This window comes from Puma concolor, chromosome E3, assembly GCF_028749965.1.
Source record: "Puma concolor isolate L17-30 chromosome E3, mPumCon1.1.hap2, whole genome shotgun sequence".
Taxonomy (NCBI): Eukaryota; Metazoa; Chordata; class Mammalia; order Carnivora; family Felidae; genus Puma; species Puma concolor.
Window position 1 is genome coordinate 19,621,183 of NC_141682.1, and position 14,563 is coordinate 19,635,745.

The 14,563-nt window shown below is 50.6% G+C and overlaps 1 protein-coding gene and 1 long non-coding RNA gene across 14 annotated transcripts in view; both read right to left on the minus strand.

The window, feature by feature from the left end:
- LOC147573023 (uncharacterized) overlaps positions 1-7,368 on the minus strand; it is a 115,015-nt gene extending 107,647 nt beyond the window's left edge. For 4 of the 13 annotated variants that reach the window (XR_015245563.1, XM_086692487.1, XM_086692488.1 and 1 more), the window contains exon 1: positions 6,653-7,346. Coding sequence is in view for 7 of the 13 variants with exons in the window: in XM_086692487.1 (XP_086548613.1) it covers positions 6,653-7,331 (679 nt within the window). In the remaining 6 variants the exon portion in view is untranslated. Of the gene's footprint in view, positions 1-6,648 lie in introns of all 13 variants that reach the window. The other 9 variants (XR_015245565.1, XR_015245564.1, XR_015245562.1 and 6 more) reach the window with 7 other exon arrangements.
- LOC147573025 (uncharacterized) lies at positions 24-1,768 on the minus strand. Its single transcript, XR_015245559.1, has 2 exons — positions 940-1,768; positions 24-783 (listed from the first exon to the last, which is right to left on the minus strand). It is a non-coding gene; the product is annotated as an uncharacterized LOC147573025 (long non-coding RNA).
- Positions 7,369-14,563: the final 7,195 nt, after the last annotated feature.

Below are 14,563 nucleotides of genomic sequence, written 5' to 3' on the forward strand. Positions count from 1 at the left end.
GTTTAAGACAATAGACACACACGGCAGGTAGGAGTGTAATAATATTTGTACGTGGATCTATACTTGGATTGATTATGAGGGCATCTGCCTACATTTGAGACACAGAAACAGAATGATAAAGGCCACACATCGCCAGTCCGACAAGACTGCGTGGTGTGCATACTGACTCTGGGACCCTATGCCATACCCCCACGTCCAATCTCGGGGGCAGGGGGCTGCCGCCGACACACTGGGAACCACGACCACAGACATCGTTTCCTCTTAGAATAACATGCTGCCTTCACGTGTAAAACCAACGCCATTAGGCCACACGTGAGCACATCTGTTTAGGGTTCATTTTGGTTCAGCGAACCACGGGCTTTCTTCACTCACCTATAAACAACCCTGTTTGATTTCACAGTAGGTAATACAGTGGATGACCAGGCCACGGAAGCTCGGATTCAGAAGTCGTGGGGAGAACACATTCCTCTCCTCCTCTGCTCTATGCAGAGGCTGGATGGGATCCACCCAGACTGAAGCGAACCAAGCACAGCCACCTCCCCTGGAAAAGGCGGAGGAAGGCGGGGTGTGGAATAGGTGAGGGGTGGAGAACGTTACCGCTGATCCAGCGAGGACACGGTGTGCGGTTTGCGACGCCGAATACAGAAAGGGCCGTCTCGCGGAAGAGAGACACAGGCGGCGTGGCAGCAGAGGACTCCCCTGGGACTCACGGGCAGAGATGCCTTTGACTCATGTTGCCCCTGACGCAACGGGCTACCTCGCGAGGCAGAGACTCTGCTGCTCCTGGAGAAGGTCGTTGAGAGATCCGTGAGCAGGGAGGGGTCCGCGAGGAACGTACCACAGCAGGACAAGCCAGGTAGGGAACCGGGGACACTGGACGGTCGATGCCCCACCAGGACGGGACAGCACCTACGCAGCTGCAGCTACGACGACGTGTACCTGCGCGAGGGCGCGATGCCAGGCTTCGCTAGGTCTTGCAAGATTTGAGAAGCAGCAGGAAGCCCAGGTTTCCACGTGAAAACTCCCAACTGTTCAATACGGGCCAATGATTGTCAGAAATGCTTCCACACGTAAGAAACAGGCCAAACGGAACGCACCTTCACCCTGCAGGCAAACATCACGGATCTTCGGTTTTCACGATTCACGTATCCAGAATCTCTAAGGACTCGACCAGGCATTCCCAACCTCACCGCTCTTGACGTTTGGGACCAGATAATTCTGTGCGGCAAGGCTGTCCTGGGCGGTGTAGGCTGGTCAGCAGCAGCCCCGGCCTGTGTCGCCAGATGCCAGGAGCACCCCACGCCCGAGCCAAGTCACGACAAAAACAAAAACGTCTCCGGCCATTGCCAAATGTCCCCCAGGGGGCCATCCCTGGCGGGAGCCCCTGGACTAGAGCAACATCCAACTCTCAGCTTCCAGGATTCTGTGGAAGCGTCGTCACACAGAATTCTAACACGGGGTTTCTTAAAGAAAGAGTTGCCTGGGTGAAGTAAGGACTTCTCCCTGCTTTGGAGGCAGAACCCCGGTTTCTGATGAACGGCAGCGCTCTTATTAACTAGCCCGATGACCTCTTTGAGTCCTCGCTTCCTCATCATTAAACCAGGAATAAATAACATCACCTCTGGGACTTGCCGTGGAGAAGGCAGCGAGAGACTTGACTCAAAAGCATCTAGCCCAGCAAGTCAGCAAGCACCAAAGACATTTCATCCACAGGAACCCTTCCCTGGCGGGCAGCCGGCCCAGTGTCTACAGTCGGAAACACACGGGGTCCGGAGTCACACCCCGGGCCCCAAGTCCTGCCTCGGCCACTCGCTGGCCGGGCAGACAACGGCAGGTCATTTTTCTTCTCTCTACACCAGAAATGAGGTCACCAGTAGGTGAGACCAGGCCAGGTGGTTCGGTACAGCACTTGGTAAACCAAACCAGGAGAGAAGTGGTGATGATGGCTACTCTCGGATCTCTGAAACGTTTCTGTAAAGGAAAGGACGAGCTCGTCGACAAACCCAAGAACTCAGAAGGTAGTAATAGGAGGGTGGGGTGCAGGAGGAAAAAGAGAAAAATCACCACAGGAACCTTCACATCCCCAACCTTTTCCACAAGCAACTGCCCACTGGTGACCCACAGACCAAATCTGGCACAGATGTATTTTGTTTAGTCCCGCTCAGGGTCCTGGTGGTTGTTTTCAATTGGCATTAAATGCCACCTCATCTTCATGAAAATCCAGAAGGATTTAGGCCTTTCTCAACAACTCCAAAGGTCGGGCCCGACAGCGGGCCCATAGTCTCACGCGGCCCTTTGGTAAGACAGGCGCCGTCGGGTGCCCCACGGCCCTCACCTGGTCGAAGTCGCTCTTATTTTATTTATTCTTATTAGCCCGGCCCCCTGAGGCTTGGAGTTTGCAACCCTGACTTACCTAAAGGCTACTATCCAGGAGAACATTCAGGCCTCCAGGGAGAGCTTCCATCTTGGCAGAAGCCGACATCCAAAGAGACACTCCCTTCCAGAGCCTCACCCGCGTAGTCAACTCTGCTATTAGGCCCCCAGATGCCTGTCCTCCTGGACTCATCGACCTCACAACCAAATGCGCAAGTTCCCCACCTTGGTTCACCCCTGCCTCCACACCCTCCACGCCAACTGCCATCCGCAGCTACTGGATTCTCTGCGTCAGCGATTTCCAAAAAGCTCTTTCTTTCCTTTTAGCAGGACTAGAAAAGACCACACTTCCTGCCTCCTGCTGGTAAGAACACCCCGGTTATCTTGCGGGGGAGGGGGCTCAGCACCCTCCCATTCTAGGCCCCTGTGGCTTGCGTGGGGCTGACTCCATTTCCATGTCCAGGGAAAGGCCACTGACCCCATCAGATACCTCCAGAGTCAATCCTGGGGCTCTGGCCACAGTGAAAGGTATTCTTTCTCCCTCTGGGACTTGAACTGAAGACGTTGGAAGCCGGGGGGGGGGGGGGGGGGGGGGGGGGGGGGGGGCGCGATTCCTGCTTGGAGACAGAGTTTCCCTAAAGAGTGGAACCCCTGGAGCCAGCCCTGGCTGCAACTATGTTGCTTTTGGACTCTTTTCCTCACATAGGAGCCAATCAAATTCGCAGTTTGGCTTATAACAATTCCAGTTGGTCTGGTTTTGTGTTTTTTTTTCTTTTTTCCTCATTGAGACAGAGAGCGGGGGAAGGGGCAGAGACAGAGAAGATTCCAAGCAGGCTCCCCACCATTGGCACAGAGCTTGATCCCAGGAACTGTGAGATCATGACCTGAGCTGAAATCAAGAGCTGGATCCTCAGCCAACTGAGCCACCCAGGCGCCCCTCGAGGTGGGTTTACTGACAATCAAAAGAGACCTACGCGGCACCTGAGTGGCTCACTGGGTCAAGTGTCTGACTTCGGCTCCGGTCACGCTCTCTCGGTTCGTGGGTTTGAGGCTGTGCTGACAGCTCGGAGCCTTGGAGCCTGCTTCGGATTCTGTGTTTCCCTCTCTCTCTGCCTCTCCCCCGCTCGTGTTCTGTCTACCCTCTCTCACAAAAATAAATATATACAAAAAAATTTATTTTTAATCAAAAAAAAAAAAGGGACCTACTCAATACAACAGAAGTTTGAAAGAAGTGTTGAAAGGTAGAGGGGAAAGGCTCTGGTCAAATTTTCTCCTGTTTTTTTTTTTTTTTGTTTTGTTGTGTTGTGTTACCTCTCTCCTTCCAGTAAGAGTAGAGTTTCACTCAGTGTGTCAGCCATCCCTCTGTAAGGACTTACCTCACGGTATATAATCATTTTTCCTTGCCTAACTCTTCCACAAGTCTGTGGAGCCCCTTCAGGGCAGAAGCCGCGTTTGTACTCACTTGGATTCTTTTCTGCTTTCCACAATGGCACATAATTTGGGCTCCGTAAGTGTCTCTTGAACAGATGAATCAACCATCCTAATTCTCTTCTTTGGGACACCCCACTCAAGAGACCACTGCATCATCCTCGCGCCTGTGATACACAAACCATCTCCCGAAACAGATTCATGCACCCATTGTCAACAAACTGCATGAGAACTCACTTCTGCTAGCCATTACTAGTTCTCCCACATGTCCATCCCACAGAACCTCACTGTGGGGTGACTCACGAGGTCCTCAATCTTGGGAAGAGAATATTTCCTTACAAGACACCACTCGAACTCTATGAATAGGGAACAGACACAATGGGCGAGCCACTCACACACAGAATATCACTTCTGGCTGCGGCGGGGGGCGGGGGAGAGGTAACTTCTCTGCTTTCTAGCTTTCCTCTTGACCCAAATACCCCCCAAATCCCAATCCCGATGCCTACGCCAATAACACACAATTACAGTTCTAGGCTCTCTCTTGCTTCCGTTTTTCCTCCCTAGTCCTTCGTCATTCTTGACGTGGAAAAAATACAAACTTATGCAGGGAATCAACAGGAGTAAAGCCAAAGCTTCCCCAGGAAACAGTGTTGGCTCTGGGAGCAGAAATTGCCACACCCCTAACAGCTCCGTAACAGCTGCTGCTTCCACTGGCATCTAGCAATAAAGATTTTCAAACAGAGTCAAAGGTCAGGGCCAGAATTACCATCCTACCACGAATCACTATTTACTCTATCCAGCTTTCATGTTCCCATTCTTGGGCTCACACCACCGGAGCGAGCTGGTAAGAACTAGATGTGTGCTGGATTGACAAATGTTTATGGAGAATCGACCCTATGACAGGAGCCACAGCAGAGCTGGCCAAGGAAACAGAAAGATGGCAAGGACTCTCAAGGCGTTCAGTCTAATGGAGAATACTTACAAGTAAACAGGCGTTGCATTATAGAAAAGCAGGTGCTACGTGGACGTATGTAAGTGGCCAGGAGAGGGACTCCCGATCCACGTTGGAGCATCAGAGAAGGTCTTTTAGAGGCAGTGACCTTTGTCTGGACACCTAAAGAATGAGTAGGAGGCAGGTATACGGCAGGTGAGGCCAAAGGAGCTTTGCAGACTTCCAGGTAGAGGCTAAGAGGGAAGAAGGTTCGGCGGCCTCTGGCAACCGAAAGGAGGCACATACGGCTGTAATTCGGAAGTGTGAAGAGAGAAGCTGCTACAGAGGAAGCCGGAGCCAAAGAGACCCTGAGTGGCTTGATAGCTTGAAAAGTCTCACAACTTTGTGCAAAAAGAGCAAACACCCCTTTCCTCATGAGATGTACAAACTGGCCAGAACGACAATGTGACAGATGTGCCTTCATAGTCACTAAATACTGATTTCACAATGCATGTTACTGGGAATGCCAAGGGGGTGGGGGGGGGGGGTGGAGACACAAAACTTCTAAGGAGTTATTTTGTAACTCATTCACAGATGCCTGCTTGAAGCTTTGGACCCCACGACTATTCCGTCTGCCTTCCCCTTGGCACTCGTTATTTCTATCATTTTCCTACAAATGACAGAAAAGTAGGCACCGCTAGGCTGTAGGGACAGGGATCCACTCTGGAAACAGGATAAGTGCACACGGAGATAACAGGCTGGGGGTAGCAACGAAATTGAACAAAACTAAGCAAAAAGTTGGGGGGGGGGGAACAAAACTGTAAAAAGCAAATCTAGAAAGCTCCAGGGTAACTAAAAGTATTTTCAGACACACACAGAAAAGAAGTGTCCCCACGTGCTCTGGCCAAACCAAACGCCCCCTTTTACTCAACTGTTGAAAACAAAGAAGAAGAAAAAGCGATGAAAAAGTCACACTTTCATAGCCCTTCTCGGAAGAAACAGTCAGCGGGGACAGGACAGCTCACTGCCCTGAAAGACCTTGAAAGATTTACCCCAGATGACACAGCACACCATAATCAACCTCCAGAGGCTCTCAAAACCACTACAAACTCCGGTCTCTTCTGTCATTTCATCATCCATCGTTTCTGTCAAGCATTAAAGCCATACCAGAGAAACCTGGAGAAGGATTTGCTCCCCAATCCAAAGTGAGAAAGGCTGTTTGGAAAGCCCCCCCTCTTTTTGTTTTTCCATTTGCCCAAGGCCTTTCCACAATTCTTTCCTCCCGCTTCCAAATGTCTACAGGTCAAGAACTTGAGCAGTCGGGTCCATAGGGGCCACGGTTGGGAGAGGGCACACCCTCCAAAGTCCCTCCAAGGGAGTCCTGAGTCTCCCGAAGCGGCTCCGATGGGCTCTGATCGCCCCTTCCTTATTTACTGCCATCAGGCACTTGGAGGTGGACGGTCGGTCGGCAGCGGCCGGGCGACCCGGAAAGGCTGAGAATGCCGCCCCCCAGAGCACCGCGCCCGCCCGGCCTCGGGCACACCAGTTAGCCGAGTTTTCGCCCAAGGCAAAGCCCCGGGAGAGGCGGGGAGCCCCGGGAAAAGCTTGGGTCCAGACCCCAGAGGACGACGCTCCGCGGGGGCCGGGACAATGAGCGGCGGGAACCCGCGCGGGGGGCGTCCCGGGAGGCCGGCCCGCCCCGCTGTTCCGGGGGTTCGGCCCGAAACTGGCCGCCTGGCCGCGGCGTGGCACAGCCCTCGTCCCTGGCCCGCAGCGGACCCGGCGCGGAGCGGGCGGGCGGCAGGGCCGGAGCGCGGTGCCCCGCGGGGCAGCCGGCCCGCCCCGGCCCGGCCCGCGCCCAGACCCCGACCCCAGGTCTCCGGCCCGCGCGCTCCCGCCCGGCACGGCTCACTCACCTACCCAAGGTCGGGTTGGCCAGCTGTTTCCTGCGGTTTAACTGCCTCTTCACGGCGGCCGCGCCAGCTGCGGCCCGCGGGTCTCGGACTGTGCAGCTCGGGGGACGGCCTGGCGGGACTACATTGCTTCCCGGCCGCCGGCAGCAGTGGGGGCGATGGCGGCTGCTCCGGGGCCGGAGCCCATCCCTCTCCGCCGGGTCACTTCCAGCGGCGCCACCCGCCGGGGGGCCGCGGTTGAAGTGTTTCTTCATGGCGGCGGCAGCGGCGGCCCGCGGGGCTCGGGCCGGGGAGGTCGGGGGACGGCCCTGCGCAGATACATCGCTTGCCGGCGGAGACAGCGTTGGCGGCGGCGGCGGCGGCGGCGGCGGCGGCAGCGGAGGCTCCTCCTCCTCCCCCTCCCCCTCCCGGGCCGGAACATCGCCCTCGCTGACGCGGGGGACGGCCTGGCGGAGGTACGTCGCTTCCAGCCGAGGCGGCGGCGGCGTCGGCGGCGGCGACGGCGGCGGCGGCGGCCGCGGCGGCTCCTCCTCTTTCTCCTGCTCCTCCTCCACCTCCTTCTCCTCCCAGGCCGGAGCAATTATGCCACAGGGGTCTAGATACTTGGGGGTGTAGTGAGGGCAGTATCGTGAGCAGAGACATGTATTACACACCTGGAAGCACGAGGCTCGAGTGTATTTATTCATTCGTTCCACAGAAATTATTGAGCGTATCCGTTGTGCCAAAGCGTTCTTTTTTGAATGGTTGGTGGGTATTCAGTTATTGGGAACACATGATGAATAGGACTGACGTGGCGTCTGATGGCAGCACCACCTCGTCGGAAAAGACAGGAAGCAAATAATTCCCTGTGAAATACATAATTACGGTTTTGTGTTGAGTGCTGAGAAATACGGCATGCCATTCCAGTTTGTAATTTAGGCAATAATGTTGAAGCTGAGATCACAAGGCTGAATGCAAAACGGGGATATAGGAGGGTGTTGGGGCAGAGCAGGGGAGTGCGAACTGTTAAAGGAATGGATAGAATGCCCTTGAAGCTGGGGCCACTAGGGAATGTAGGTGGGGAATGCCAAGGTTTTGGGTTAAGGCTCGCACTTTTTGTAGGTTCTTGGAGACTAAGCATAGTGCTTTAAAACATGGACCTTGGGGCCAGGCTCTGTCAAGCTGATCCTAGCTCTGCCACTAAACCATTCTGCATCAAGTTTCTTGATCGGGCTCTGCTTCTGATGCTGTGTCTCCCTCTCTTTCTGCCCCTCTCCTGCTCATGCTCTATCTCTTTCTCTCAAAAAATAAATAAATGTTAAAAAAAAAATTAAGAAAGAAAGAAACCACAGATGCTCACGTCCTACTCTAGACTCACGGAAGCAGAATCTGCTGGGATAGGTCCTGGGCGATAAAGCCTGGGCGTGTTTGCCATCTGGGCACATTTCATTGAAGCTTCTTTTGCACTGGCCTTTCCCTCATGTGAAAAAAACATGCAAAAAGATTGTGAGAATCCGTAAGTTAGTGTTTTAAGACATGTTGTAGGTCTCTCTCCTTCAAGTTCCGTGATATCTTCACCGTAACGTGTTAAACCCTTCAATCTTGTCAAAAGATCACGTTATTAAATAGGGATTCCTTGCATGAATCGTGGGCTGTCTGTCGTCTGAGTTTTGAAGTGGGGGGATAACAATGGTAACCCACCTTCGGGATGTAAGGATCCAATGAGATCACAGACACGAGGCAGTTAGCACAGGATCTGGCACAGCGTGAAGCCTTCAATAAATTGTTACTACTGGTTTAGATTTCCCTCCATTCCCAACACTGTTTGGTTGAAGTTACTGAATATGTCATCCCTGTGGATCAGGCTGGTTCCCCCCGCCTCAGGTTACGGCCATAACAGCCCTAATTTAACACGGGAGCCAGTTAGCTTCCCAGGACTCGTGCGGTTCTGTTACTTCTCTTGCAGGTTGTTCCCTCCTTCCTTTCAGAGCCCTCCCGGGGATAGTAGTGATGTGAACAGTGTCAGACGGCTGTCGGCAGGATTAAATGTGGCGCGCTCCCCACAGTGCCTGGCACATGGCAGGGGTCGAAGACTGGTGGTTATTATCAGCACTGTCCCAGTTGTCATCGTCAGTGCCGTGACCATCAGCATGGGCCTGTGCTCTCAGTCCTGCGGTCCTACAGTGAGAACTCTTCTGAGCGGACATTCTGGGCTTATGCTTAAAAATTCCATGGGATTCCGCAGGTATTTTTCCAGCGCTTACTGTGACCGCTAACTCTCGCCACTACCCATCTCCCCTCTCCTTGTCTTCTCCGTCCTGTGCTGCCCGCCCAAGGCAGTTCCCTCTGTTGTTTACCCCTGACCCCCTCTCCCCAGACCCTCCCTGTGTCCTGGGAAATTCCCACTCCTTAATCGCCAGCCTCGTCTCTTTCCTCAGCCTCTCCTTAGCCATCTCTTCCCTCTCTTTGCTTTGACCCTGGTCCTTCCCCGGGGATATCCTTTTTTGAAGTCCTCTCAGATGGTGCCTCTGTTTTCTCATACCCCGGGGTATGAGATTTCAGGATCGGGGGTGCAAGATTTGTGTCCTTGTTCTTTGACCCCCCCCAACCCCCCGTTTCTTTGAGATCCGTGGTCCCCAGGTGCAGCACCCTCTCTTCCTCCTCATTACTGTTTTCTCCTGGTTATTCACCTGATCCGTGGACGTCTTGGGTGCCTGGCCCACAGTCCTCCTGTCTGTCTCGACCTTCTTGCCATCAGCCGAGTCGGCTTCACGGTGCGTGTGGAGGACCCAGGCTACGCACAGGGCACTCGTTTTCTGGAACGCCTCGTCTCTAGTGATCACCTCTTCTCATCCATGTCTGTCACCATCGCCGCAGTGGCACCCTGCGTTTCCGCCCTGGTGCCGCGCCGTTTTATGCGTGAGCAGCACGGCCTCTCTCGACCCCGATCTCTGCTTTCCACCTTGCTTGGTCAGTTATTTCTGCTATGTCCTCAGGGTGTTTTTCCTTTGGACCTGAGGGGTTTGGTTTTTTGTTTTTTTTTTTTTTTTCTGTCCTTTAGATGCCCTCTAGGCTGGTATCTCTGAGTAGAGCTTAGAGTTTCCCCTGAGATGGCTCCCTGAGAAGGACAGCGGTGGGGACAGACTTGTAGGAGGTGAGGGAGGGAGCCCTGTGGATGTCTCTGGAAACGGTGTCCCAGGCAGAGAGCAGGGAGGGTAGGAGGCCCCATGGAGGGAGCAGGCCTGACTTGTTCCAGGAAGGACCAGGCCAGCATGAGGGAGAAGGAGGAGGGCTGAAGGGGTCTTGGGAATTGTGGTGGTGTCCAATGGAGAATTTTGAACCGAAGAACGAGGTGACCTGACTTGGGATTTAATGGGATCACTCTAGCTTCTCTGTTGAGAGCAGCCTGTAGGGAGCAAGGACGGAAGCAGGGAGATCAGTTAATAGGCTGATGGAATATTCCAAGACAGAGGTGCTGCTGTCTTGGGTCAGGATGGTAGCACTGGAAGGGCTGAGAATCGACCAGATTCTGGGTACGTTTTGAAGGAGGAGGTGATGGGATGTGTTGACAGATTGGATGTGGGTGAGGCCAGTGAGTGAAAGAAGAAGCCAAGCCCTCTGGCTCATCTCAGATGCGGCTCCCACCAGGAGGCCCCTGACACCTGCAGACCGGGCCCAGCCCCTTCCATGTTCTCTGTGCGTGTCCTTGGCGGTGGTCAGTCCAGCTGCGGCGTAGGCGTAGTGTTGAACGTTTGTCTCCCCCCGCGAGAAGAAAGGTGCGGGGAATGACCGTGTCTGCCTTAGCCACGTGCCTGCTAGACCCATTTCTCAGGCGGCAAAGTGACGAGGAACTGAATGCCAATGCTCAGGGTTGCACTTCCTGATGAGGTCTCAACATTCTGCTGTTCTGTTTCACTGGATTTGAGTGGTCTGTCTGTTTTAGAAACCAGGCCAGGGGCTGTAAGACTGAAATCCTGTTGTAAAAATTACAGAAGTTAATCTGATTTCAACCGAATCCAAAAATGTCTCCCTTGAGGTGCAGGTGGGTCACAGGATCACCTCCCTGGAGAGGCGGCATTTTCCCAAGGGCCTAGGCCTTTCCAGCACACGGATTGCATCTTTGCAGCCGTGCCCAGAGAGCAGCGCTTGAGAGATTGATCTGAATATTTGAAGGTGGGGGCTGCTGCTTTCCATCCTCAGAGAAGATGTGTCACTTTAGAATTGGAATATTCTGGTGAGGATAAATTAGCTGCCCAACTTGCCCATCAGGAAGGTCCCGTAAATCGTGGATTTTCTGCAACCCTCTCCTCATGTTTTCAAAAAAGGAACAAATTCAATTTTGGAAAATATCTATGAAAAACAATGATTTCACATCTAGAATACTAATTTTTTTTAATGATTATGTTTTTAAGATTTTTTAATTTTTTAAACATTATTATTATTATTGATGTTTCTTTATTTTTGAGGGGAGAGGTGGAGGAGCAGAGAGAGAGAGGGTGAGAGAGGCTCCATGCCATCTACGTGGAGCCCAGTGTGGGGCTCGGTCCCACAAACCATGAGATCGTGACCTGAGCCAAAATCAAGAGCCAGGCGCTTAACCAACGGAGCCACTCATGCGCCCCTAAGATTTTATTTATTTATTTTTTGTTATTTTTTTAATGCTTATTTATTTTGAGAGAGAGCGTGCACGAGGGAGCGAGCGAGCGGGCGAGTGTGTGCACGCCGGGTTGAGGAGGGTGGCAGAGAGAGGGAAAGAAAGAATCCCAAACGGGCTCCATTCTGTCAGTTCAGAGCCTCATGCGGGGCTTGATCTCACAAAATGTGAGATCATGACCTGAGCTGATATCAAGAGTCAGATGCTTAACTGACTGAGCCACCCAGATTCCCCCCCCCCCCGCACCCCCAAGATTTTGTTTTTAAGTAGTCTCTACACCCAACGTGGAGCTCAGACTCACAACCCTGAGATCAAGAATCACATACTCTTTGAGCCAGCCAGGTGCCCCTTAATGGTTAATTTGTTAAAGGGCCAAAGTGAGTACTTTTCCCCAACTCATTAGTCTAATTTGAATATACTGTACATATAATTTTTTGTCTCCTTTTTTTGTTGTTGTTGTAATGGCTGAACAGTATTCTACAATGTGGTTTTAGTTTATGTGACTGTTCTGTTCATTATTTGGGTAGCTATGATTTTGCTCTTAAAACGGGGCTGCGATAAACATCTTTGTATGTGCGTTTCAGTTTTCCAGTGAGATGGATTTCAGGGGAGAAGCCTTTGCAAAGTGGTCCTCGAAAGAGGTTGTGTCCGTTTCTGTTCTCATGGGAAAAGAGATGCTAAATACAGCGTATTCTCAGTCTCTCAAATTGTCAGCTGGCAGGTGGATAATACCTCTTAAAATTTTTTATTTTATTAAAAAAACTTTTTTATTATACTCACTAGTAAGACTGAGTATTTTTATTTAAAAAAATTTTATGTTTATTTTTGAGAGAGAGAGAGAGAGAGAGCAAGCGGGGAAGGGGCAGAGAGAGGGAGAGAGAGGATCCGAAGCAGGCCCTGTGCTATTAGCACAGAGCCTGACGCGGGGCTCGAACTCACAAACTGTGAGATCATGACCTGAGGCGAAGCCAGACGTTCAACCGCCTGAGCCACCCTGGCGTCCTAAGACTGAGCATTTTTAGTTCTTCACTATCTCTGATATTTTTTTACATGACGCCTTTCTCCTTATATTTTCCTAACTGGGTTTTTGTTCCATTTATGTTTTTATTGGTTTGTAAGAACTTGTCATATGTATGGTAGTAGTCCTTTGCCTACGTATGTGTTCCATTATTTTCTCTCAAACTGTTGCTTGTCTTTAAGTTTAGCTTGTACCGTACATTTCATGATGCAGAAATTCTGAATCTTTATGGTGCCAAATCTGACAGTCTAACTTTATGGCTTGGGGCTTTTGGGTAACGTGTTATGAGACCATTTTCATTCACTGCCTTTTCTTTTAGCACTTGTATGGTTTTGGCTTCTATTGCTTAGAGCATTCATCTATCTTTATAATTTTGTATGCTATAAGTTAGCAGTTTTTGTTCCTACACTGTCCGTTGATGGTCTGTATCCTCCATTGATTTGAAATATCACTTACATACTAAATTCTTAGGTATACTTTAGCACAGCAATGCGTAGATCATTCTTGACTTCCAGTCGGAATTGCTTTTTTCATTTCGATGCCTAAACATTTTCACTTGCGAAGTGTTAGTCGTGACTTGCCAAGAGCTCCTCTAGCTTGGGGTAAAACAGGGTTGTATCAGTGAGTAGCACAATCTCCTTAGTTCATTTGAGCAGCTGTACTCCAGGAAGAAAGAAAAGAAAGCGATACTAACCAAAGCATGTGTTTGAGTCTGTAAAAGCAATAGGTTTTCAGGGAGTCCCACCCTGTAGACTTCTACATACTTCTCATTGGCCAGAATTGGGCAGGTGACCTCACCCCTAGCTGCAAGAAAGTGTGGGAGGGGAGGATTTCTCACGGGGCAGATTGATACCTCAAACAAAATGGGGGTAAGGAGGAAAGGGTAAGTGGATATTGAATGGGGAATATGCCCCATCAGAGGGTCAGTTATATCGCTCATCTTTCTTGTTCTTCAGAATTTCCCCAGGTATTCTTAAGAGACAGAGGGAGAGGGGAAGGAAGAAAATGGAGGTGGGAGAGCAGGGGTGAGAGGGTGATGATTTATAAAATAAAACGCTCAGGTCTTTAGTGTTCAGTTTGATGAGTCTTAACAAGTGTATATGGTTGACTCTTGAACAACATGGGTTTGAACTGCACTTATATGTGGTTTTTTCGATAAATGCAGTACAGTACTCTAAATGTATTTTCTTTTTGATTTTCTTAATATTTTCTTTTTTTTAATGCTTATTTATTTTTGAGAGAGAGAGCGTGCACGAGCAAGGGAGAGGCAGAGAGAGGGAGAAAGAGGATCCAAAGTGGGTTCCGCACTGACAGCAGAATGCCCGATGCGGGGCTCAAATCCACGAACCATGAGATTGTGACCTGAGCTAAAGTCAGACACTTAACCAACTGAGCCACCCAGGTGCCCCTCTTAATATTTTCTTTAGCCTACTTTATTGAAAGAATACAATATATAATAAATCTAACGTACGAAATACATGTTAATCAACTGTTAAGACTTCTGGTCAACAGTAGTCAATTTGTAGTGAAGTTTTTGGGGAATCGAAAGTTATATTCAAAGTTTTGATTGCACAGGAGGTTGACACCCCAACCCCTGTGTTGTTCAAGAGTCAACGGTGTATCTGTGTACCACTGCCCAAAACGAGATATAAAATATATCTGAAACTCTAGAAACTTCCCTTGTTATGGCTTTCTAATTAGTCTCCTTACCCTCACCAGTCATTTTCTGGTTTCGAAATCTGTGGTAGATTAGATCTGCCTGTTTTTGAATGTCATAGAAATGGAGTCATACAGTATGTGTTCTTTTGTCTTCTTTCACTCAACTGTGTTCCTTGAGATTCACCCATGTTGTTTGCGTTATCAAAGATAAAGCCAGAGGTGCCTGGGTGGCTTGGTCACTTGAGCATCTGACTCTTGATTCCGGCTCAGGACATGATCTCACGGTTTGTGGGATTGAGCCCCATGTCTGGCTCTGCATTGACAGTGCAGAGCCTGCTTAGGATTCTCTCTCTCTCTCTCTCTCTCTCTCTGTCTCCCCCACCCCCTGCTCCTCCTCTGCGTGTGCATCCACGCACACACACAGTCTCTCAAAATATATAAACATTAAAAAAATTTTTTTAAAGATAAAGCCAGATAGTAGTTCACGTGGTGAGGACAGAGTTTAATCAGTAATTAACTATTCCAATAAGGAAAAGAGTCCACAGTGAATGAAATTCAACTTCAATTTGTACAGAGGAGATTTTAAAGAGAGAATGAGGGAGTAAGGT